Here is a 25,869-nt window from a genome sequence, read left to right as displayed (position 1 = left end):
CCAATTTTTAATCTACATTTACAAATTATGTCACTAGTAAAAATTAAACACGAACAACCATCCTCCAATCGTTTTGATTTACAAATTTTGACTTTTGGTTCAAAATTTCAGTCACCTTAAAATTATCCTAAAAGCCAACGGTTCAACAACCAACAATTAAACAAGAATATTATTATTAACTCTCCAAATTTCTCATTCTGCGTTTCTATATTTAGAAAAAAAATACCCTGGTAAGACGTGAGATTTAAAGAGCCAAAAACACTTCCTTGAACAAAATTAAACTGCATAATTAGATCACAAGCAATAAGCAAGCATAATTAATATTATAATATAAAGCACTGGAAAAAAAAAAAAAGAGGGACAAAATAACTGAGAACAAAGTCTAATTTATTTAACGATAATAGATCACATCGACAGAAAAAAGAGTCTCAGATGAGAAACCACCGGAAGAGCATTAGACGGAAAATCAGAGAATTAAACCATAATAAGGTCCATAACCCAAACCCTAATATGACGCCACCTAATTAGTACCCAAATTTAAAGACTCATAATAACAAAGACATAGAACGACGACGTTTCCATCTCATCCACAGATGAGCAGTCGAAACGGCATCGTCTAGGAGAGCTGGCCACAGTCGGCAATCACCACAGGCTTCGAGGTGCTTCCCTGTCCAGACCCCACCTTCTCGATTTTCTTCACCACATCGAGCCCCTCGACCACCTGCCCGAACACCACGTGCTTGCCGTCGAGCCACTCGGTCTTGGCGGTGCAGATGAAGAACTGAGATCCATTAGTTCCGGGACCGGCGTTGGCCATGGACAAGATTCCGGGTCCGGTGTGCTTCTTGTTGAAGTTCTCGTCTGCGAACCTGGCACCGTAGATCGACTCGCCTCCGGTGCCGTTTCCGGCGGTGAAATCACCTCCCTGGCACATGAAACCCGGGATCACGCAGTGGAAGGCGGATCCCTTGTAGTGGAGGGGCTTGCCGGAGCGGCCGATGCCCTTCTCGCCGGTGCAGAGAGCCCTGAAGTTCTCAGCGGTGCGGGGGGTGGTGTCGGCGTAGAGCTCCATCACGATGCGGCCGGCCCGCCGGCCTCCGATCTTCATGTCAAAGAAAACCTTAGGATTTGCCATTGCTAGGGTTTGAGCGGTGCAGGGGGTGGTGTCGGCGAAGAGCTCCATCCCGATGCGGCCGCCCGGCGGGCATTCGAACGTCATGTCCAAGACAACCTTAGGATTTGCCATTGCTAGTGTTTGATTGGTTCGTTGGAGAGGAGTGACGAGGACGAGGGGATTAATAAAAGGGTTTCTGCGGTGGATATCCAGGGCAAGCTTTTTTCAGCCGTTGGATGGGAAAACGTGGAGAGAATCCGAAAGGGGATGGGTTAACCGTGGTTGGGTCGGGCTTTTAACCGTGGTTAAGTTATCGAGCGAAGTTACTGAAGTAGGTATATGCTTTTGTCATTATTCGGATAAGGGTTCGTGGACATCTCAGAAGAGAAACGACGCCGTTTGGAGGGGGATTATGTTGCTGAGGCACACGTGGCGCACATGATCTGGAGCAGATCCAACGGTGGGTTGATCCTAAAGACACACATTATTCTACTCAGTCAACCCAACAGTCAACAGTGCTAAAGTCCAAGTCATCTATTGCTTAGTCCTTAAGTTTTCTATTGTAACTAATTCATAGATTAAGCTTAATTAGTTACATTAGTAGTTAACTAATATTATTAGTTACTGTGTATAAATACATCCAATGTAACTCATTTTAATTCAATGAGAATATATTCTTAATATGGTATCATCCCTTTTTCGCTTCACTGCTTTTCTTCCGATCCTCTTTTTCTTCGTCGCTCCCTGTGTTCTCTGATTTCTTCGATCTTTGATCCTCTCTCTTCACTTTCTTGTGGATCTTCATCGATCTCTCCTACTTTTCTCCTCTCTGATTTGTTTTCGATACCTTCGTCGAGTTCATCTCCCATGGATCCTGATGTTCTTGCCCCAAATTCGTCCCCGATGAACCCTAATTTTCCTCCGGTTCAGCCTTCTCCCTCTATTTCTACGATTTCGATTCAGAATATCAGCTGTATGGTTCCTACCAAGCTTAAACGGGACAACTATCTTGTTTGGAAGGCGTTGTTTGCTCCAATTTTTCGTCGCTACAAGCTTACTGGGATTGTTGATGGATCTGAACTTTGTCCTTCTCCTTTCTTACTTGATGATTCTGGCAAGCTTACTGCTACTCCAAATCCAGATTTTGATCTGTGGTATGAAAAGGATCAAAATATCCTTATCTGGCTCAATTCCACTCTCTTGGAAGATCTCATTCCGTTCACCGTTGGTGTTACTTCCTCTCGCGAGCTATGGTTAAATCTTGAACAAAGATTCGGAGGCGTTTCTGCTGCTCACATTCACCAGCTTCGCTCTCGCCTGCATAATGTTCAGAAAGGGGATCTTGCAATTTCTGAATACATTCAGCTCATCAAATCCATCTCTGATGCACTCATGGCTACCGGTGCTCCGATCTCTGAAAGTGACTTAATTCCAGTCACTCTTAATGGACTTTCTGATGACTATGAGTCTTTTGTTGACTCAATTCTGCTTCGCATCTCTTCTACCTCCTTGGATGAACTCCATGGCCTACTGATTAACAAGGAACTGTTCATGCAGCGCAAGAAGAAACCTGTTGTTTCTGAACCATTTCAGGCCTATGCGGCTCAATCTCCCCAATCTCAGCCGCCTCTTCTTCCCACACCACAGGGCTATTCTGTTCCAAGGCAATTTCATCGTGGCAAAGGTTCTTATCGTGGTAATACTTCTCGTGGCACCAACTATAGGGGTAATAACTATCGCAGCAACAACTATCGAGGCAACAACTATCGCAGCAATTCTGGCAATTCTGGCAGTTATCCTCGACCTTCTGGTTACTCCCATGGTCATCGTGATTCATGTCAAATTTGTCATTCCCCTGATCATGATGCTCTGGATTGCTTTGAACGCATGAATCATGCCTTTGCTGGTAAAATTCCTTCTGCAAAATTGCCTGCTATGTGTGCTCACACTAATCTCCCCTTTTCTGCTCCCACTTGGATCATGGACTCTGGTACCACATCTCACATAACCAATGATATCTCTGCTCTTCAGTCTCCAGTGCCTTATAATGGTCAGGACAAGGTTTATATTGGTGATGGTCAAGGTATGCCCATCCACCATACTGGTAGTTCCTTTCTCACTACTCCTGCTGCAACTTTTCGTCTGAATAATGTTTATATTGGTGATGGTCAAGGTTTATATTGGTGATGGTCTGAATAATGTTTTACATGTTCCTGCCATGAAACATAATCTTCTTTCTGCGTATCAATTCTTACGAGACAATCACTGCAACTTAACTCTTGATTCTGATGGCTCTACAATCAAGGATCGTATGTCGGGGAGGATGCTTTTCCGAGGGCCCGTTAAAGATGGGTTCTATCCCCTTCAAGGTCTTCCTCCAGTATCTCCTTCTACATTTGCTCTTGTCAGTAGCAAGGCTTCTTTACCAGTTTGGCACAATCGACTCGGCCACCCCTCCTCTACTATTTTTCGCAAGGCTTTACATAATGGTTCTATAGTTTACAATGGTAAAAAGTTTACTTCCTTCTTCTGTTCTGATTGTGCAATTGGTAAGAATCACAAATTGCCTTTCACTGCCAGTCTCAGTTCTATCTCTGTGCCTCTGGAACTTGTTCATTGTGATGTTTGGGGACCTGCCCCTACTCTGTCTGTTACTGGTTATAAGTACTATGTGTTGTTTGTTGATGAATTCACCAAGTACAGTTGGTTGTTTCCTTTAAAGCTCAAGTCTGAGGTGTTTTCAGTATTTGTCCATTTCAAGGCTTATGTAGAAAACTTGATTGGTAATAAAATCAAAGTTCTTTGATCAGATTTTGGGGGTGAGTTTACCAGCTCATGTTTTAATTCGTTCCTTCTGCAACATGGCATTTTACATCAATATTCTTGCCCTCATACACCAGAACAGAACGGTTGTGTTGAACGCAAACATAGGCACCTTGTTGAGACTGCTCGAACTCTTCTCACTGCATCAAATGTCCCTCATCAGTTTTGGGTTGAGGCATTTTCTACTGCCTTGTATCTGATCAACAGGCTTCCTCTCTCTAACCTTGATAAATCTCCCTGGGAATTACTCTTTCATCAATCTCCAGATTACTCCAAGCTCAAAGTTTTTGGCAGTAGTTGCTATCCATGGCTTAAACCCTATTCCACTTCTAAGCTTGATGGGAAGAGCATTCACTGCGTTTTTCTTGGTTACAGTTTGCACCACAAAGGCTATCGTTGCCTCGATCCTCTTACCTCTCGAGTTTACATCTCTCGCCATGTTCTTTTTAATGAATCTCATTTTCCTTTCCATACATCCCTCACGTCCCCTCCAGTGCACCCCAATCCCTCTTCCCAATCTTCCACCTTCACTCTTCCTTTCACTTTTACCCATCCTACTTCTTCTACCTCACCTTCTGTCCTTCCTTCCACTTCTTCATCTATTCCCCCTGTCTCCCATTCTCCCCCTGTCTCCACTTCTCCTATCCAGCCTTTATCCTCCTCTCCTACACTGCAGGATTCATCCCCTGTGCCACCTTCTCCACTCCCACATCCACCTCCCCTCTTTGTCAACACTCATTCCATGATTACTCGATCCAAAGCTGGGATTTTTAAACCCAAAGCCTTCGCAGCTACTAAACATCCTATTAATTCCTTAGACTTTGTTCCTACCACTTTCCTTCAAGCCTCCAAACATGATCATTGGCTGCAAGCCATGACTGAGGAGTTTCAAGCCTTGCAGTCCACTGGAACTTGGTCTCTTGTCCCTTCTACACCAAACCAAAATATTGTAGGCTGCAAATGGGTGTTTCAAATCAAACGAAAACCTGATGGTAGTGTGGACAGATATAAAGCCCATTTGGTCGCCAAGGGGTTCCATCAACAGGAAGGCATTGACTTCCAGGAAACCTTTAGCCCGGTTGCCAAACCTGTCACCATTCGCATTCTCTTGACATTGGCAGTACAATTTGATTGGTTTTTAAACCAGTTGGATATAAGCAATGCTTTCTTACATGGGACACTCAAGGAGGAGGTGTTTATGCAACAACCTAATGCGAGTTTTATGCGCACACAAATTAAACCCTCTTTTTGTCAATTGTAGTGAAGTGTATAAGTAGGGATCGTTCTGGACCGGGGATTAGGAGGGATTGTTAATCACTTGGATTTTGACTCAAAAACGTAAAAACAAGTTTAAAACACTAATTAATGCGAAGAATACAAAACTAAAAGTAAGAAAGACTAAGACTTAAACAAAATAAAGGGGGATTGGATTTGGACAAAAATTGAAATAACGAAACAAGTAAATAAACTAGATAGAATGTAAATATGAAATTGATGAAATGGAATGAATGGATGCTAGCCAAGGGGTTCATCTCCACACATGTTACACTTGCATAATAAAAAGATTTCTAATTGTATTTCAATAAACCATGAATTCTCAACGCCCCGGGTTAATTAGGTCCGCTTTAATTAACCGTCAAGTTTTCCTTAAGTTAATGAATTGGATGATTGCATACGACAACCCAAAGCATTCCTCACAAGTTCCCTACATGAATTGCATAATAGAGATACAAGCAAGAATCATTAAGCACATTGAAAACTATAAGTGTTGACGAGGCATTCGTTACTATGATTGCATGAAACTTATGCCAAGAATTTGTTTAACGCGATTGTTTATAAGCAACCTCCACTACTTGTGAATATAAGTTCATAACTATTACGTGAAACTCACTTATATTCTAGCGTCAAATTCATGCATGAAAATTAAGCGTTCATTCTTAATAAACATACATAAATAGGATATCAATCAAATAGTTAAACAAATTGAATTCACAACTTATGAAACGTAATTAAAAGTAATCAAATCATATTGCAAGCATAAACATATATTTCGAATTACCCCCTAGCTAAAGGGGGTTTAGTTCCTCATAACTTTGAAATCAAAGAAACACCTAAACATTCCAACAACTCAAAACTTTGAATTGTATGAACGTTTAAGCACTCTTTTCTTCCATTTCTCATACGTACAAAACAAAGAGAATTAAAATGAAACTTTGAAATCAAAGAAACACCTAAACATTCCAACAACTCAAAACTTGAATTGTATGAACGTTTAGGCACTCTTCTCTTCCTCGTTGTTGTAGCACAAGGTTTAAGGATAGGTTGGTTGGGGGGATGGAAGTGTTGGGGAATTATGGAAATGGATGAGGATTGGTGGAAATGGAAGATGGTTTTGGATTCTAAGGGAGAAAGGAATGTGTTTGTGGTGTGTTGTTGTGTTGTGAATGAGATGATTTGGTGAATGGAATGAATGGGTATTTATAGGAAGAGAATGGGTGTTAATGGATGTTTGTTTAAGGTATTTGGTGGAAGGGAAAAGGTGTGGATGGTGGGAATTATGGTGGATGGATGGTTTAGTGGATGTAGTTTAGGGTTTATTTAGGTGAATGTGGATGCATGGTTTAGTGGATGTAAAGGATAATGGGATGGTGTGGAATTAAAAGCTAAAAAAATGGGATAATGGGCATTTAAGTGTGAATGGAATGGTGGGATGCACTAATGGAAATTATGGAATGGAATGGTGGGATGCACTAATTAGGAGGAAGAATTAGGGTGAAGGGCTTAATGCATGGATTTTGGGCCTAAAATGCCCCCCCTTGCATGGCAAGGGAAAGGACTTGGGCTAAAGCCCACGGCAATGGCTCTAAAATGGGCTAAGGTTAGGGTTTAGGTGTGGCATAGGCTTAGGGTCCACAAAGAGTTAGGGTTTAGGTCATCTAAAAGCCCAAAGCCAGGAATAGAAACTCACGACAATGGAAACCTCCAAGAATAGAAACTTCCAACTTTAGAAACTTTGGTTACCAATTCCGACTTCCTTGCTCTTCACTTTCATTTCTTCATTTCTTAAGCTCCTTTGACCTTCAACCTCGTCCATTCCTCGTGCTCCATTTGCATACACCACATTCCAGCTCAGTTTTGCTCCAAAAGCTCCCAATTGCATCATTTCATGTAATATGTCCTTTAAACCTGAAAACACATGAAAGTAGCTTAAAAGACTACTTTAACGAATAAAACATAACAAAAATGCATAAGAACTAGCTAACTAAGGCGCATAAATATGCTCCTATCAAATTCCCCCACACTTAGCTTTTGCTAGTCCTCGAGCAAAACAAACAAAAGAAAGAAAACAAAAAGAAACAAACTAACCAAAACCACAAACTAAACCTTCCAACATTCGCCTCAGGGATTTCCAATGCACATGACATGTTAAAGATCGTTATCCCTACAGATTTGAGTCCTCTTTACACAAGCAAATACTGAATTAAAGCCACTACTCACTTGTTCACAAGTAATCAATTAAAACAATGCTTTGAATGTAGTAACATGCCTTAGAGAATTCCCTCAATTCCTTACAAGATATACACTCTATTTTCACTCAGATTTTCTAACTCCACACCCTAAACTAGTCATATGTGAGAAGATTGATGTAGATATGAAAACGAATGCTCACATATATGTTTCACAACGAATGCAATTTCTAGAGTTAAGAAGCATGTTTAGATATGATCTCATGAATAGAATGCTACTACTTAGATGCGAGAACCAGTGACACCATATGCTCATACCAAATTCAAACTCCACAATTGAAATGCACAACACTCAAGATAGAAGTAGAGGGTTGTAATGGGGCTTGGGGTGTTGGCTAACAAGGAAAGGTAGGGATAAACAAAAGTTCTTTAAGCAATAGCAAGTAAAGCAATGAAATTAAGACCTAGAATTCCCTTAGAATGCAAAAATCAACTTTTAGACAAATAGGGGAAACTCAAACAACTCTTAGGGCCTAATTCATTGTTTTGGGCCCTTACTTCAACAACCAATACTTTTCAACTTTTTTTTTTTTTTTTTTTTTTTTTTCAACTCTTTTCTAGCCGTGCCTATGGCACATAAACTCACATCAATAATCCTTCCCCCACACTTATTTTCTGCAACATATTAATCAAAAGGAATTCATTGCTTACTATGCTTCGAGAACAAGGGTAAGGATGGTCCTAATCTAGGCTAGGTGAGGATAATGTGGGTTAACAAAGAATATGGGCTAACACGGCTCAATGGGGTTAAACTTAAACACAAAATGAGTGAAGGGCAAATGGCTGTTTGGCTTTGATGGTAGTCACTACACAACTTCATCTTGAATATGTGGTATGCAAATCAATGACATGCTTTGAATGAAATGGGCATGAGTTCTAGCATTTGGAACTAAGTGAGGAAACGCCTTCTAAGTAGTAACCAAACAAAGAATAATGAGATCATGCAACGACTTTAGAAAACAATGACGCACAGATTATTACTCTCCAAATAACTTTTAGGCTCAAGTCTCACAGGGATGTAGCGTTTGTTTGAGTTCCTTCCTTCAAGCATGTTACAAAAACTAATTTTTATTATTTGTGATTACATGTGAATTCGTAAACTATAATGACAACCAAGCATAAACCAAAGAGTATATCAAACGTCCTTCCATGTTTGTAACTTTCTTTAACCATCATGCAATTAAAAACCAAATCCTCATCATTGTGTTGGAAGGTGACCTACGACACAAACACACAAAAACAACTCTTTTTGGGTTTTTCAAAACAATTTTTCAAATTTTTATGGTATTTTCGGATTTTTAAGTCAACACACACTAAAACAGTTTAAAAACATTTTAAAACAGCAAGGAACAACACTTGAAGTTATGGGTGATAAAATCTAACAATTTTGCATCAGCATACTTAGTTACCCCCCCCACACTTAAATCAAACATTGTCCTCAATGTTTTAAGCTTAAAACACACCAAACAAAAGAAAACAAATAAAACAGCAACTAAACATACTAAACATGCTAAACATGGCAGAATGTATCTATCAAAGAGAAGAGTTTTAGAGATGCAAATCTGGTTGTGGAGTGTAAATTCCATCTTCTCCTTGGTGATTGCAGTGAGGCTTCATCTTGAGTGATTCCACAGGCTTACTCTTGAAATACGCTGCTCCCATCGTTGATTTTCCTTTGTGCTACTCGTGAACTGGGTAGCAGGCTTCCTTTGGTCTCCCCCGAAGGTCTGAGCTTCCTCCTTTTATCTGTTTCTTTGTTCAATCTCTCCAATTCGTATTGAAGAGGGTTAGAGGATAGCTCGGCAAAGCTAGGTAAGCAACCAGGGAATAGAGTCCAGATAGACTCCAAGTGCCGGCTGATTGCTTCTTTCACTTTGTCATGCAAGTAATATCAAGGACAAAGGAAAAGACAGGGAAAGAGCATGATATGAGATACCTTTGCTTTTGCCCTTGATGATATGAGATACCTTTGCTTTTGAAGAAGCGGTGAATGAATCAGCACATGTATTTGTGGTGCTGTTTCCTCCTGGGTCATCTGTACTCCAGGCATCTGGTATCATCTTTGGGGAAGAAGAAAGAATTGAGTATTTTGAAAGGCTTTGCTGGGAGTGCGCCCTCAGAGGTGAGAAAGAGTTGGGCATTTTCTTCAGTTCTGCTTTGCCAAAAAATGAAGGTCGACATATATAGGGAATTCAATAGCAAGTGGTGGTACTGTTCTTTTACCGTTGTCGACAAACGTTTTGATCCCGCAAATCCGGCTTTTTGAAATAGTGACGACTCTTCGATCTTTGAATTTGCCTTTTCGATTTCTGAGCAGTCGCCCCTTCGATTTCTGAACGATGCCCTTCGCTTTCTGAACGACACGTAGTAGCGCGGATGCGGCTCTGTCTGAGATCTTTTGACAAGTGGCACGCGTTTTCTGCAAAGCCGGGAGTTTTCGACAAATATGCACACGCTTTCTGGAAAGCCGGGAGCTTTCGGCTTTGTCTCCCACATTTGTCGGCTAAAGTGTGCAGCTGATTTCTCGCCTTCCACGCGTCTTCTGAAAAGCTAGGATTGCGTCTGACGAGCTGGCGATCTTTACGCCGGATATTCCGGTTTTGAAGAGTAGTGTCTCTTCATTCTGAATTGGTGAACGCCTCTCCTTTAATAGAGGTGATTGATCACCTCTAGCATGCACACTTGAAAATTGCCCAGAAATCGTCTCCGGCCCGTTTGAAAATCTACTCCGTCCACCCCTTCTCTTTTAACTTCGTGAACAATGGCTAGCTCATCCAACCCATCGAACCTTTGCTTAGATTTGAGTCTAAGCAGTGATCCAGTCGCGTCTCGTCAGGGTAAGGTATGGTGCCCGTTTTTCTTATCTTCCCATGGCCCTCTTACAGATGAGGACTCTGTGATGACGGATCCCACAACGGCTACGATAGTGGCTCGGAACCTCCTCACTCCCAAAGACAGTCAGCTGCTTTCTGGACGGTCCGATGAGTTGGCCGTTCAAGAGTTCTTGGCTCTTAGCGTTCAGTGCGCTGGCTCTGTGTCCAACATGGGCCAACGCCTTCTTGCTCGCTCCCGTTAGGTTGAATCCTTGATGGCGGAGGTGGAGAGTCTTAAGCAGGAGATCAAACAGCTTAAGTACGAGAACCGAAGTTTGCACGTGCTTGCCAACAATTATTCGTCAGGCATGAAGAGGAAGCTTGATGAGCTTGATGACCATCAAAAGCTTGCGGCTTTCTTCCAGAGGCACCTCTTTCCTGGGTCATCCAGCGTTCCACCAAGGTTTGAGGCCTTGAATGATCTATCTTTGGTACCTCCCGCTCCGATGCCTTCCGCTCCGATGCCTCTTGCTCCGATACCTTCTGCTCCGAGACCTCCTGCTCCGAGAGTATTGCCATGTAGTGGGGCCTCACGTACACAACCCTTGTGAAGGCTCCATCTTTCTGCCATGTTTAGATACAATTGTAATTTCTCAAAAATAAATGAACAAGTTTTTTTTTTTCTTTTTTTTTTTTTTTTTTTTTTTAATTACAATCACTCGGAAATCAATGAACAAGGTTTATTCACTGTATTGGGTTGCCTCCCAAGTAGCGCTTTCTTTTACGTCTTGCAGCCGGACGAAACCTTCTTAAGCTCATTTAGGACTCATGACATGGAATTTATCTCTGAATAGGGGGTGATACTTGAGATGATCCGGTAATGGTTCAAATTCTAAAGTGGGTGCCTGGATCATTAACAACATATTAGTATAAAAGAAAATTGAAATTCGGGGAGGCGGCTTACCTGTGTGCTCCGACAAGAACTCAAGGATAAACACATCTTCTTTGAACGTTTCAGGGACTTTGCACTCGCCCAGATGTGGTGTGAGGATTGGTCCTTGTCCTGTGTCATAAAATTCAATTTCTTTGGGGTTGTTTGCCTCAAGTATATCCTCTTCTAGACATTCCCCAGTCACATCTTGCTCTTGATTCTTTGGAAAGGATTCGAAGATGCCTTTCTCACCCTCTTCTTCCTTGGATTGCATGATCCTGCAAGGAATAGGGACATTCAGTGGAATGGGGTTAGAATTAATTAAATTTGGAACAACCTTACTTGAATTAGATGGCGTGAGAGCAATAGGTGCCTGCGGCAAAGGTGTTTCCACCCTTGCCATAGGTTGTGTGTGTTCCTCTTCCTCAAATTGCAACCTTTCATCTTCCTTGTAATTTGATTTAAGGTCCGTTCCAACCTCCATAGCATTTCCCAAAGTTATAGCATTACGGATTTCAAAATCTTCCTTCGAGTTTTCAATAGTTGAGTTGGAGAGTTCACTTTGCTCTTGAATTTGTTTCATGAACCCCATAATCTGCTCAATTTGCTCCTCCAATTTACCCAACTTCTTGTCTTGATTTTGTTCGTCCTTGTTTTGAGTTTGGACTTCATTGCTTTGGGCAGGTTGTGGTGGCTGCATAGGTGCTGTATAGAACTCCTCATATGGTTGCCAATATGCTTCTTGTAGAGCCTCCGTGGCTTGATTTTGTGACCCCTGCACCAAAGAATTTAATTCATTAAGAATTTGGTTATAATCTATTGACGAACTTGAATTTAATTGAACATATTGCATATCAAGTTGTGGTGGCTGCATAGGTCTTGAATAGAACTCCTCATATGGCTGCCAATATGCTTCACGTTGAACTTGTTGAGCTTCCCACCACATAGAGTTTGAATGATCCCTCCAATCTCTTTGTGGACATTGATTGGCTTGAAATCCTTGCCTATATGAAGCACCAAATGTAGGGATACTCTGCATTGTGGTCCCTTCGGCATACGGCGACAATTGAGAAGTAAGATTTGCCAATTGAGCTTGAATGCTAGCAAAATCCATTTCTTACTTCTCTAGTACCTAACATCAAAGAAAGAGAACTAAATCAACTATCAAAAGTAGCAACAAACAAAGAAAACAACACTAAGTTAGAAACTAAAACGAAAACAACTAAACCAAAAAGAAAAGAACCAAAGGATTAGCAAAGTTGCTAATCCCCGACAACGGCGCCAAAATTTGATGCGAGTTTTATGCGCACACAAATTAAACCCTTTTTTTGTCAATTGTAGTGAAGTGTATAAGTAGGGATCGTTCTGGACCGGGGATTAGGAGGGATTGTTAATCACTTGGATTTTGACTCAAAAACGTAAAAACAAGTTTAAAACACTAATTAATGCGAAGAATACAAAACTAAAAGTAAGAAAGACTAAGACTTAAACAAAATAAAGGGGGATTGGATTTGGACAAAAATTGAAATAACGAAACAAGTAAATAAACTAGATAGAATGTAAATATGAAATTGATGAAATGGAATGAATGGATGCTAGCCAAGGGGTTCATCTCCACACATGTTACACTTGCATAATAAAAAGATTTCTAATTGTATTTCAATAAACCATGAATTCTCAACGCCCCGGGTTAATTAGGTCCGCTTTAATTAACCGTCAAGTTTTCCTTAAGTTAATGAATTGGATGATTGCATACGACAACCCAAAGCATTCCTCACAAGTTCCCTACATGAATTGCATAATAGAGATACAAGCAAGAATCATTAAGCACATTGAAAACTATAAGTGTTGACGAGGCATTCGTTACTATGATTGCATGAAACTTATGCCAAGAATTTGTTTAACGCGATTGTTTATAAGCAACCTCCACTACTTGTGAATATAAGTTCATAACTATTACGTGAAACTCACTTATATTCTAGCGTCAAATTCATGCATGAAAATTAAGCGTTCATTCTTAATAAACATACATAAATAGGATATCAATCAAATAGTTAAACAAATTGAATTCACAACTTATGAAACGTAATTAAAAGTAATCAAATCATATTGCAAGCATAAACATATATTTCGAATTACCCCCTAGCTAAAGGGGGTTTAGTTCCTCATAACTTTGAAATCAAAGAAACACCTAAACATTCCAACAACTCAAAACTTTGAATTGTATGAACGTTTAAGCACTCTTTTCTTCCATTTCTCATACGTACAAAACAAAGAGAATTAAAATGAAACTTTGAAATCAAAGAAACACCTAAACATTCCAACAACTCAAAACTTGAATTGTATGAACGTTTAGGCACTCTTCTCTTCCTCGTTGTTGTAGCACAAGGTTTAAGGATAGGTTGGTTGGGGGGATGGAAGTGTTGGGGAATTATGGAAATGGATGAGGATTGGTGGAAATGGAAGATGGTTTTTGGATTCTAAGGGAGAAAGGAATGTGTTTGTGGTGTGTTGTTGTGTTGTGAATGAGATGATTTGGTGAATGGAATGAATGGGTATTTATAGGAAGAGAATGGGTGTTAATGGATGTTTGTTTAAGGTATTTGGTGGAAGGGAAAAGGTGTGGATGGTGGGAATTATGGTGGATGGATGGTTTAGTGGATGTAGTTTAGGGTTTATTTAGGTGAATGTGGATGCATGGTTTAGTGGATGTAAAGGATAATGGGATGGTGTGGAATTAAAAGCTAAAAAAATGGGATAATGGGCATTTAAGTGTGAATGGAATGGTGGGATGCACTAATGGAAATTATGGAATGGAATGGTGGGATGCACTAATTAGGAGGAAGAATTAGGGTGAAGGGCTTAATGCATGGATTTTGGGCCTAAAATGCCCCCCCTTGCATGGCAAGGGAAAGGACTTGGGCTAAAGCCCACGGCAATGGCTCTAAAATGGGCTAAGGTTAGGGTTTAGGTGTGGCATAGGCTTAGGGTCCACAAAGAGTTAGGGTTTAGGTCATCTAAAAGCCCAAAGCCAGGAATAGAAACTCACGACAATGGAAACCTCCAAGAATAGAAACTTCCAACTTTAGAAACTTTGGTTACCAATTCCGACTTCCTTGCTCTTCACTTTCATTTCTTCATTTCTTAAGCTCCTTTGACCTTCAACCTCGTCCATTCCTCGTGCTCCATTTGCATACACCACATTCCAGCTCAGTTTTGCTCCAAAAGCTCCCAATTGCATCATTTCATGTAATATGTCCTTTAAACCTGAAAACACATGAAAGTAGCTTAAAAGACTACTTTAACGAATAAAACATAACAAAAATGCATAAGAACTAGCTAACTAAGGCGCATAAATATGCTCCTATCACAACCCCCTGGATTCGTTGATCCTTCCCTGCCATCTCATGTCTGCAAGCTTTCTAAGTCCTTGTATGGTCTCAAGCAAGCCCCACGGGCTTGGTATGATAAACTATTTCAAACCTTACTGTCTCTGGGGTTCCAGAACTCTCAATCTGATTGCTCTCTGTTTGTGAATTTCAAGCCCTCTCTTGTGATTGTCCTAGTATATGTTGATGATATACTTGTTACTGGACCTAGTGCTCCTGCCTGCACTGCTTTTATTCACCAGCTCAGTCAGCTTTTTCCTGTCAAAGATTTAGGTCCACTGCACTACTTCTTGGGGTTAGAAGTTCATCGCACCTCTGCTGGCATCTTTCTCAGTCAACATAAGTATGCCATGGATCTTCTTCTCAAGACTCACATAGATGGCAGCAAACCCTGTACTACTCCATTTGGTACTCAGAAGTTAGACCACAGTGGTACACTTCTCTCTAATCCTCATGAATATAGGTCTATTGTTGGGGCCTTACAGTATTTGACCTGAACTCGTCCTGATCTTTCTTTTGCTGTCAATCAACTCTGTCAATTTCTCCATTGTCCGAGAGATACACACTTTCAATCTGTCAAACGTGTCTTACGTTTTCTTAAAGGCACTGTGAATGATGGCATCTGGTTCAAAAAAGGCTCTCTCACTCTTACTGCCTTCTCAGATGCTGATTGGGCTGGCTGTGTCTTTGATCGACGCTCTACTAGTGGTTACTGTGTGTATCTTGGTTGCAACTTAATCAGTTGGTGTGCCAAGAAACAGCCCACAGTTGCTCGCTCCTCCACTGAAGCTGAATACCGTTCTTTGGCTCACACTTCTGCTGAAATCACCTGGATTTGCAAAATTTTCAAGGATATTGGTTTTCCTCTGTCCCGGGTTCCTCTTCTCTGGTGTGATAATGTTTATGCGATTTCTCTTGCTTCAAATCCCATGTTTCATGCTCGAACAAAGCATGTCGAAATCGACTACCATTATATTCGAGAACTGGTTTTAGCTTCTCTACTGAAAGTTCAGTTTGTTCCTAGTCTCCATCAAATTGCAGATATTCACACTAAGTCCCTGTCCAAGGGTCGATTTCAGTTTCTTCGTTCCAAGCTTTCACTTGGTTCCCCTCCGTTCAGCTTGAGGGGGTGTAAAGACACACATTATTCTACTCAGTCAACCCAACAGTCAACAGTGCTAAAGTCCAAGTCATCTATTGCTTAGTCCTTAAGTTTTCTATTGTAACTAATTCATAGATTAAGCTTAATTAGTTACATTAGTAGTTAACTAATATTATTAGTTACTGTGTATAAATACATCCAATGTAACTCATTTTAATTCAATGAGAATATATTCTTAATAGATCCAACAAACAGTCAGATTAAATTAAAGATTAGTTGGTTCTCAATGGAGTAAGCAAATAGACACTCAAATCTATTTTGATAAGCCACAATCACGATTCACGTGGGTAAAAACCTGCTCCAATGTAGTAAACTTCGTATGCAATTTTTGCCTATACTCACAAGTCACAAAGTAGGCATTTTTCACTACTTCCAACCAATGTTCTAAAAAACTCTGCATAGCACTGTTTAAGCGGCTGGTTACCGTCTCAATTAATTCTTATCAGTTTGAAATTAATAAAGGGTGCTTAGACCCGCTTAGGCGTCCGCTAGCCAGCCTAAACACCCGCCTAAACTTGTTTTGGTCGTAACTCACTTAAACAAAAAACCAATAACTTTCATTTTCCATTTTATAAACTTGTTGAATACTTAGATGAACGCTTGTTATATGCTTGTTCTCATGTTTTTAATATGTTTTAATACTTTATACTTTATGTTATAATTTATATGTTATTTTATTTTACAATTTATATATTCTAAAACAATTATGTATTTTATTAAGAATAAATATACACTTATTTATACAATATATAATTAACTAACTTAAATTTGTCTAGGCCTCCGTCTAGCCGTCTAGACGCTAGGCCTTAGCCTGTCGCCCGACTAACTCCTAGTGCCCGACTAGCGTCTAGCATCTTTTAGAACACTACTTTCAACATTATAGGAAAATGTGTCTCACATCACTATTTTTATAATAAAATATTCCATGTAGAAGGAAAAAATATAAAATGAAGTATAAAAGTAGATGTTATATATGAAATAAACTAAAATTTTGCCTGCTTAGTTTTAACTATTCTATTGAAATGATAAACTTTTTCTATGTCGCAATTGAGTGGCCAACTCACCACGTCAATAATTATAAGATAGTTTGTATATTTTATTTACCTACACCATTGGAGATGCTAATGGAAAATATGAACCCCATGTCAAACATGCTTGATAGGAGCATATTTATGCTACTTAGTTATGTTGTTTCCTTGCATTTATGAAGTTAATTACGATTTATTTCAATCTTTTAAGTTATTTTCGTATGTTTTTAGGTCCTAATGGCAAAAGGAGCAAGAAGGTGCATTTTGAGGCTATTTGGGGCATTTTTGGGCATGGATTGGATAGCTTAACCATGAAGCAAAGAGGATGGATGAAATTGAAGACAAGAAGAGCTAGGAAAGGCTACAAATCTGGTGGAGGAAGTCCAAATGCAAAGAGGATAAGGAAGAAGCAAGAAACAAGCAACCTTATCCAACCTTATCCAACCTTATCCTATCCTATCTCTAACATTATCCTATTCTATCCTATCCAAATCAGGTTAGGACTTAAACCTAGCTAATTAGAGGGAATTAATTACACATTTAAACATCTAATTAAGTTCTAGAAGCCTTATCCACTCAAGTGCTGCAAGAACTCCATTCCTTGTAGGTTTAGGAATTGCAATCCCCCTCCTACACAAATATCATGTATCCTTGGCCCTTTGGGTTTAGGAATCTGCCCTAAACCATCCCTTCTAGAAACCTTATCTCAGCCTTATACACATGCCGCACCAAAACCTTCTAGAATCCCTAAATCCTAGCCGAACTCCCTATTTCAATTCCCATTTAATTTTTGCCTTGAATTAACCCTTTTTCAATGGGATTGTGCAATCCTTTTCCTTCACTAAGTGTGCCTAATTAAGCCTATATAAACAGCCCTATGCCGCACCATTCATTCATCCACTCACACATTCATTCATTCATACTTTCATCCATCAAACACCACAATCCATTCTACAACCCCTTAGTGCCGCAAGCAAGGAAGCAAGGAAAGGAGGACTTGTGCAATCTGCCATCCAAGGAGGGTTCGAAATCTGCCATTGGAGTGTGGAGAGTTTCTAGGTGTATTCTATCCTTAGTCTTAGTTCAATGTTTAAATTTAATTATCTTTGTTTTGCGAACATGAGGAACTAACTTCTCTTTAGTTAGAGGAGAATTTGAAGCCATGATTATATGTTTTATATGAGTTGATTAAGTCCGGTTATTATTACTTAAGGCATGAATGTGATTTGCTTATCTAAGTTATTAAAACTGGTTTATGTATGTGGGTTGGGGGTTAACACTTAATTTGCATGCATAAACTTGATGCTAGAGTATAGGAGGGTTTCACGTAATTGTTATTCACTTATATTCACAAGTAGTGGAGGTTGCTAGTCACAATCGCGGTAAGTAAATCCTTGGTATGAATCTCATGAGTTTCATAGTGATGAGTGCCTTGTCAATGCTTATAGTTTTCACAAAACTTAATGACTTTTGATATGTATCTTTGTTATGCATCTCATATAAAGAACTTGAAAAAGATAATTTGGTTGTAATGCATTTTCATTCAATTCAATGAAATAAGGAAAACTTGAGGGTTAGTTGTGCGATGCAACTAATTTGGGGCGTTGTCATTCATAGTCTAAAGGAGTAATAACTGGACATTGGTTCGTATGCATATATCATGTGTGGAAAAGGACCCTCTAACTAGCCTTTTACCCATTTACCTAAATTCGTTTTTATATAAAGTGTTTTCTACAAAGTTTTGTTTTAAGTTTTATTTTCGTCAAAAACAATCCCCATGTTATTTAGTCTTCATATTTGAGTCAAAACTTGTTTTCCTTGAGTCTTTTGAGTCTATTCAAGTCCTATTTTCGTCCAAAACCTTTGTTGAGTCTAAAAGAGAGTCTTTTTGAGTATTGGTTGCTGTTTTAAGTGTCTAAAGTTAGTTTTGAGTCCATAGAGTCTAATTTAGTGTTTTTGAGTCTTATTTACATAGATTAGCATCCCTAGTTAATCCCCGGTCTAGAACGATCCCTACTTACATATCTACTACAATTGTCACAAATAGGGTTTAATTTGTGTGTTAAGTTAATTTTCACATCAATGCTTTATAGGGTTACTGTTCCCAAAAAGAGGAGGGCACTTTCTTTACAAAAATTGTGGGATTCTCTTCAAATTATTCCAATTTCTTCCGGAACTAGTAATGAGTGCTTGGCCATATCTTTTTCCAACACTTATCACGTGACAGTTACTAAGCGACAGGTCCCATGACAAGCATTGCTTCAACAATTAGACGCAAAGAAATTTAATTATGACCAAACCAAAATCATGACAAAAAAGAATCATTCTTTTCGTTGGTTTGTGTATTTATTTTCAATTTGCGTTAATCTAAGAACTAGAAAAAAAAACATGAAATTCATGCTCTTCAACTCTCACAAAGTCTTACAACAATTAGAGATGCTGAAGATGATGCGAGCAACGATTGCTGCTTCTTCTTCTTTGAAGGTTGGTTATGGAAGCAGCAGCACCAGATGTATGCTGCCTTGCCCTCTTCAATCTTCTCCTATTGTTGTTTTCTTCAACAATTACTTGGCTTTGTTTCACTCTCGAGCTTCTAAATCGACCGAATCTAGAAACACTCAACAACACCAGCTTGTGAAAATCAGTAATATTGAGGATGCTTTCAATGTGTTCGGCGAAATGCTTCAAAGGCGTCCTCTACCTCCCGTTGTCCCTTTCAACCAAATCTTGACTCAACTTGCCAGGATGAAATATTATTCGGCAGTCATCTCCATGAATAACCAAATGGTTGTGTCTGGAATTCGTCCAAATGTTTATAATCTAGCCATTATCATTAATTGCTTTTGTCATCTCAACCAAGTGGAGTTTAGTTTGTCAGTCTTGGGTAACTTCTTCAAATTAGGTTTTGAGCCAGATGTCACGACCTACACCACTCTAATCAATGGTTTTCTTCTTAAGAATAGAGAGGCCGAGGCTGCATCACTTTTCAATAAAATGTTGGAGAGTGGTAACTGTAAACCGAATGTGGTTACTTTCGGTACCCTAGTAAAGGGCCTTTGCGCAAAAGGTAACAACACTGCAGCAATCCAGATTCTTAAAAAGATGGAAGAAAGAGGTTGCAAGCCTAACTTAGTTGTCTATAGCACGATCATCGACAGTCTTTGCAAGGATACTCAAGTTGTTGATGCATTGAAGCTCTTCTCAGAAATGACGAGTAAGGGTATTGCCCCAAATGTCATTACCTATACCTCTTTGGTTCATGGAGTTTGCAAATTAGGAAACTGGAAAGAAGCTACAAGATTGTTGAATGAAATGGTGAGTAAACATATCTTTCCAGATGTGTGCACCTTCAGTGTTTTGGTTGATACATTTTGTAAAGAGGGGATGGTCCAAGGAGCGTGGTCGAAATGATGACGCAAAGGGATATAGCACCCAATACAATTACGTACAATTCACTTCTAGATGGTTGCTGTTTGCAAGGAGAAATGGACGAGGCAGAAATGGTTTTTGAAGTGATGCTTAGCAAAGGTTGCGTGATTAATGCTCGTAGTTATAACATATTAATAAACAGCTATTGTAAGCATAAAAGGATAGATGAGGCCCGGATGGTTTTTCTGGAAATGTCTCGTAAGGATGTTGTTCCAGATACGGTTACTTATAGCACTCTTATTGATGAGTTTTGCAAGATGGGGAGAACATAAGATGCACGTAACTTGTTCTCTCAAATGCAAGCTTGTGGCCAACTTCCAAATGTTCAGACGTATAATATTTTACTAGATGGCCTTTGTAAAAACCAAGAATTTCCCAAGGCAGTTGAATTGTTGGAAAAGATGGAGGGAAAGAAATTGGAATTTGATATTGTAACTTACAATATTCTTATTGAAGGATTGTGCAAAGCTGAAAAATTTGAATATGCATGGGATCTCTTTTGTAGTTTATCATCAAGGGGAATTCAACCTAATGTCAGGACATATACCATAATGATTAGTGGATTTTGTAACCGGGGACTAGCAAGTGAAGCAGAAAACTTGCTTAGAGAAATGGAAGAGAAAGGTTGTTGTCCAGATGGTTTCACGTACAACTCAATTATCCGAGGGTTTATCAATAACAACGAGACATCAACAACGGTGAGGCTTATTCAAGAAATGGTGAAGATGGGTTTTTCTACAGATGCATCAACTATGGAGTTGGTCGTTAACTTATTGTGTAAAGATAAAGTAGATCCCGCTTTGTTGGCATTTATAGAAAGACCGTGATGAAATTGTTTTGCATCTTTTCAGTTTTGACAAGTTTCAGTGCTTCCTTCTCTTGAATGCTACATTGGAGAGAGTTGTTTTGCTACTGAGTGCAGTTCAGGTAGCCATTCATTCGTGCATTGGCTAGTGATGTATGATATGTGTTATTAATTGAATCTATCAAGTGATAGAGCAACTTTTATGATACTCTTCTTTTAAGATTATGAAATCTGTTGAAAAAGCCGAGTAATGGGACTTAAACTTTTCGATTGTTATTTGTTGACGTGCATACATGGGCTTTGCCGTTTTCTTTCTTGCACGTAAATATTATTTAACTTAAAACATTTATAAAGTATATGGGATACGCAGATAAGATTGGAAATCACATTTCAGTGGTTGCAAGCACTGCCTTGTTCTCAAATATACTATAGGATTATGAATTACTTCATTTGTTGAAAGAAATATTTCTTTTGTACATTTTCTATCTGTTTAACATACAGGTATAGGTGCTGGTTGCCTTGTTGGTAAAGCAATTCACTTTTGATATTGTAAAGCACACCCAGTAATGAATTACCATATACAGTTTACGCTGGAATCATTTTCAGAAACTTTCTTGTGTTTGAGCTGCGTAACATATACATTAAATTGTTTGTATGAATATATTTTGTATATCATAGCAGCTGTACATAGGTAGAGATTTATACAAGGATGCGATGCTATTCTAGGTAAAAGAAAGCTAATTACAATCAATCACTATAATTACTCCAATCCTCTTATTGTGTCCTACAATCACTCCAAACAATATATGTTAGTTGACTATTTTATTTTCTTTAACACTCCCCCTCAAGTTGGAGTGTGGATATCAATAACACCCAACTTGCCAAGATGCGAATGGAAGATAGGTGCTCTCAGTGGCTTTGTAAACATGTCTGCTATTTGACGTCCCATTTGCGCATGAGAGGTCTTGACTTCTCCCCTCTGAATCCTTTCACGAACAGTATGACAATCCAGTTCTATGTGTTTGGTTCGTTCATGATACACAGGGTTCGCTGCAATATGTAAAGCAGCTTGATTGTCGCAAAACAATCTTGCTAGCTCATGATGGTTTAAACGCAAATCTTTCAATAAATTCCTTAGCCAAGTAAGCTCACAAGTGGTTGCAGCCATGGAGCGATACTCGGCTTTTACTGAAGATCTTGCTACCGTGACTTGTTTTTTACTTTTCCACGACACAAGTGATTTACCAAGGAAGATACAAAAACCTGTCACTGATCGGCGTGTGATCGGACATCTAGCCTAATCCGCATCACAGTAGCCAATCAAATTAAGTTGATTCACCGTAGGAAATAGTAACCCTTGTCCTAGTGCTTCTTTCAGATATTGGAGAAGACGATGTGCTGCCTTAAGGTGATGAAGTGTCGGTTCTTACATGAACTGACTGAGATTATTTACTGCATACGTAATATCTGGCCTTGTAATGGTAAGATAGATCAATTTTCCAACCAAACGTCGATATCGAGTTGGGTCCTTGAGGGCATCACCACCTGTTGTCGTCAACACTAAATCAGGTTCCATAGGTACCTTGGCAGGTCTTACGCCAAGCAAACCAGCTTCCTCCAATATGTCCAGGGTATATTTTCGTTGGCAAATGAAGATCCCAGCTTTGGACCGTGCAACTTTGACACCAAGAAAATATTTTAATGGTCCAAGGTCTTTAATTCGAAAACATCCACTAAGAAACTTCTTGAGTTAACTAATGGCTTCCTCATCATTTCCTGCAATGATCATGTCATCAATGTAGAGCAACACCACAGTAATAGAGTGTCCACAAACCTGAGTGAATAACGAGTAATCTGCATGGGACTGTTGAAAACCAATTTCTTGAATGGTAGATGAAAAACGTTGGAACTAGCTACGAGATGCTTGTTTGAGTCCGTATAATGACTTGTGAAGTCGACAAACCATAGTCTCCCCTTGTCGATGATAACCAGGAGGCGGTAACATATAGACTTCCTCATGTAGTGCACCGTGAAGGAAAGCATTTTGGACATCCATTTGGTGAAGAAACCAGCTGCGAACAACAACAATAGTCAAGAGACAGCATACAGTAATGAGTTTAGCAACGGGAGCGAACGTCTCTTTGTAGTCAATGCCTTCGCGCTGCGTGAACCCTTTGGCGACAAGGTGAGCCTTGTAACGTTCGATGGTACCGTCGGAATGGTACTTGATTTTGAAAACCCATTTACAGCCAATGGGGCGTCGATAAGGGGGTAAAGGAACCATAATCCAGGTGTGATTGGCTTCAAGGGCTTCAATCTCAGAATTCATAGCTGCAAGCCAGTGAGGATCATGGCGGGCCTGCTCATAAGAGGCTGGTTCAACCAGGTGAGAGACATTGTGAACAAAAGAGCGGTGAGCAGGAGAGAGACGAGAATAAGAAACATACCTTTGAAGGGGATAGCATGTGCCAGACATGGTGGAAGAGATGGCGCTGGGCTGAAGCAAAGCAGCATGATGGGTCTGATAGTCACGAAGATAGGCAGGTGGATGTTTAATGCCGTCGGAGCAACGAAGGGGAAGAAGGGGTAGCGGAGGAGACGGCCCAGAAGCTGGCGAGGAAGTGGTGTCTGGGGGTGAAGGAGGGATGTCAGCAGGAAGTGAGGGAGTGGGTGATGGAGGGAGGTCAGCAGTGGGAAGGAGGTCGGAAGGTGGAGGAGGTTGAGCCGAGATGAGGGCAGGAATAGGGTCGTCATGAGGAATAGGTAAGACAAGGAAGTCGAGGTCAGGTTCTGGTGGTGAGTTAGTAAGAGGGAAAAGATGTTCATGGAAGATGACATCACGGGAGGTGAAAATGCGCTTGCTATCGAGGTTATAGACTCGATAGCCCTTTGGCCAAGGGGATAACCCAAGAAAATGCAGCGACGAGCACGAGCATCAAATTTGTGGGAGGAAGTAAGGTTGGTAGCATAGCATAAACACCCAAAAACCCGAAGATGAGAGTATGTAGGTAGTATCCCATGCAAGAGTTCATAGGGAGATTGATGGGAAAGTAAGGGTGTTAGAAGGCGATTGATAATGTAACAGGTTGTTTGTATACTCTCCCCCCAGAACTTTAAGGGTAGGTTAGCTTGAAATTGTAAGGCACGCGCAACATTCAAAAGGTGACGGTGTTTGCGTTCAACGACCTCGTTCTGTTGAGGGGTGTGGGCACAAGTGTGTTGAAAGAGGGTGCCATGGGTGTCTAAAAATGATCGCAGAGAGACAAATTCTCCCCCATTGTCTGCACGGAGGGTTTTAATGTCACGATTAAACTGGGTTTTGACCCAAGAAAAAAACGAGTGCAACAAGGTTTATGTGTCTGATTTAAATCGCATGAGATGAACCCATGTGAAACGAGTAAAGTCGTCTACAATGGTGAGGAAGTAACGTGCCCCAAAGGGTGTATGGATTTGGTGTGGCCCCTAAATATCACAGTGGATCAAATCAAAAGGTGCAACGGATTTTATTGAACTGGAAACAAAAGATGAACGAGTTTGCTTTGCTAAAGGACAAACATCACAAACATGTGTAGAATCAAAAATAATTTCTGGAATGGTCTGGGATAAAGAGTGAAGAGGAGTCGAGGATGGGTGCCCAAGACGTTGGTGCCACAGTGCCAAGGTATGGTTGACATGGTGAGCGAGATGAGGGTTTTGTGTTGGAGTAAGATAGTAGAGTCCATTAAACTGCTTGCCCAGGCCAATCATCCTCTTCGTAGCCATGTCCTGCACAACACAAAAACCCGGGTAAAATATCACAATACACTTCAATGCCCAAGTCAACTTACTCACAGATAATAGATTCACACGAAATTGTGGCACATGAAAAACTCCATCAAAGGGTATCTCAAGTGACAGTTTAATAGACCAAATGGATTCAATCGCAGCCTGTTCGCCATTTGGTAAACCAACAAAATCATGTTGGGTTTTAGTGTGATTAAGGCTGGGTGATAAGTGAAAAATATGATCTGTGGCCCCGCTATCCACGATCCAATACAATGTTGAATGCAGATCATGTTGTGTAAAATTGCAGTTGGGTGTATAGATACCTGTTGCATGTGCAAGTGGCAGATTGGTACCATTCTTATTGCGAAAAAGGGCCATGAGTTGATGGTACTCCTCGGTTGTGAACGTTGGTTGATTGCTGGAGGTTGTTGCTTTGGTTGTGTCAATCTGACCAGCTGGCAACGGTAGTGTTTCAACATTATTGGAGGCTGGAGGTGCACGCCTATTTCTGGGCTGCACATTCCTGAAGTGCCATTTGTGTCCTTCAGGGAAGCCAATAAGGAAAAAACAACGTTCGACTGGATGTCCTCCGTCACAGTAGCTGCATTTGAAAGTCTTTCGTGAATTAGGGTTGTTGGCACCATAGCCTCCTTTTGGTGCTGTCGAATGACTGGTTTACATTGCATGGGCAGTGGGTTCACGACGATTTACCACATCCAATTGGTGTTCGTGTTGAAGAACCAATCCATGGACTCGTTGTGTATCCGGGAGTGGGCTCATCATCAATATAGAGCCTCGTATGGTTGAGTAATTCTCATTCAGTCCCATTAAGAACTACATGACTTTCTCTTTCTCTTCCCTATCTGCATGTGCCTTGGATCCCTCGCATTCACAAGCAATGGGCTCATGATAAGATGCTAATTCATCCCAAAGAGCTTTTAATTTTGTGTAATAATCTGAAACAGATGGCTGTCCTTGTCGGTGTTCGGTAATTTCTTATCGAATTTGATAGATCCTGGAATCGTTGCCTCAAGGTCGCTCCATGCTGCTGTCGCAGTTTTGCAGTAGAGTATACTGTGAGCA

General features: G+C 40.2%; 1 protein-coding gene and 1 pseudogene across 1 annotated transcript; one reads left to right on the top strand and one right to left on the bottom strand.

Moving 5' to 3' along the window:
• Positions 1 to 370: 370 nt before the first annotated feature.
• LOC125468538 (peptidyl-prolyl cis-trans isomerase 1-like) lies at positions 371 to 1,278 on the bottom strand. Its single transcript, XM_048564441.1, has one exon. It carries the CDS (start codon positions 1,244 to 1,246, stop codon positions 617 to 619), a length of 630 nt encoding a protein of 209 aa, XP_048420398.1. The 5' UTR covers positions 1,247 to 1,278; the 3' UTR covers positions 371 to 616.
• A 17,827-nt stretch (positions 1,279 to 19,105) lies between these two features.
• Positions 19,106 to 21,289, top strand: LOC125480662 (annotated as a pseudogene).
• The last annotated feature ends 4,580 nt before the right edge of the window (positions 21,290 to 25,869 follow it).

This window comes from the organism of the source record quoted next, unplaced genomic scaffold (genome assembly GCF_019419815.1).
Source record: "Pyrus x bretschneideri cultivar Hongxiangsu unplaced genomic scaffold, Pyrus_bretschneideri_v1 Contig10, whole genome shotgun sequence".
Lineage (NCBI taxonomy): Eukaryota > Viridiplantae > Streptophyta > Magnoliopsida > Rosales > Rosaceae > Pyrus > Pyrus x bretschneideri.
This window is presented reverse-complemented; position numbering and strand designations above follow the sequence as displayed.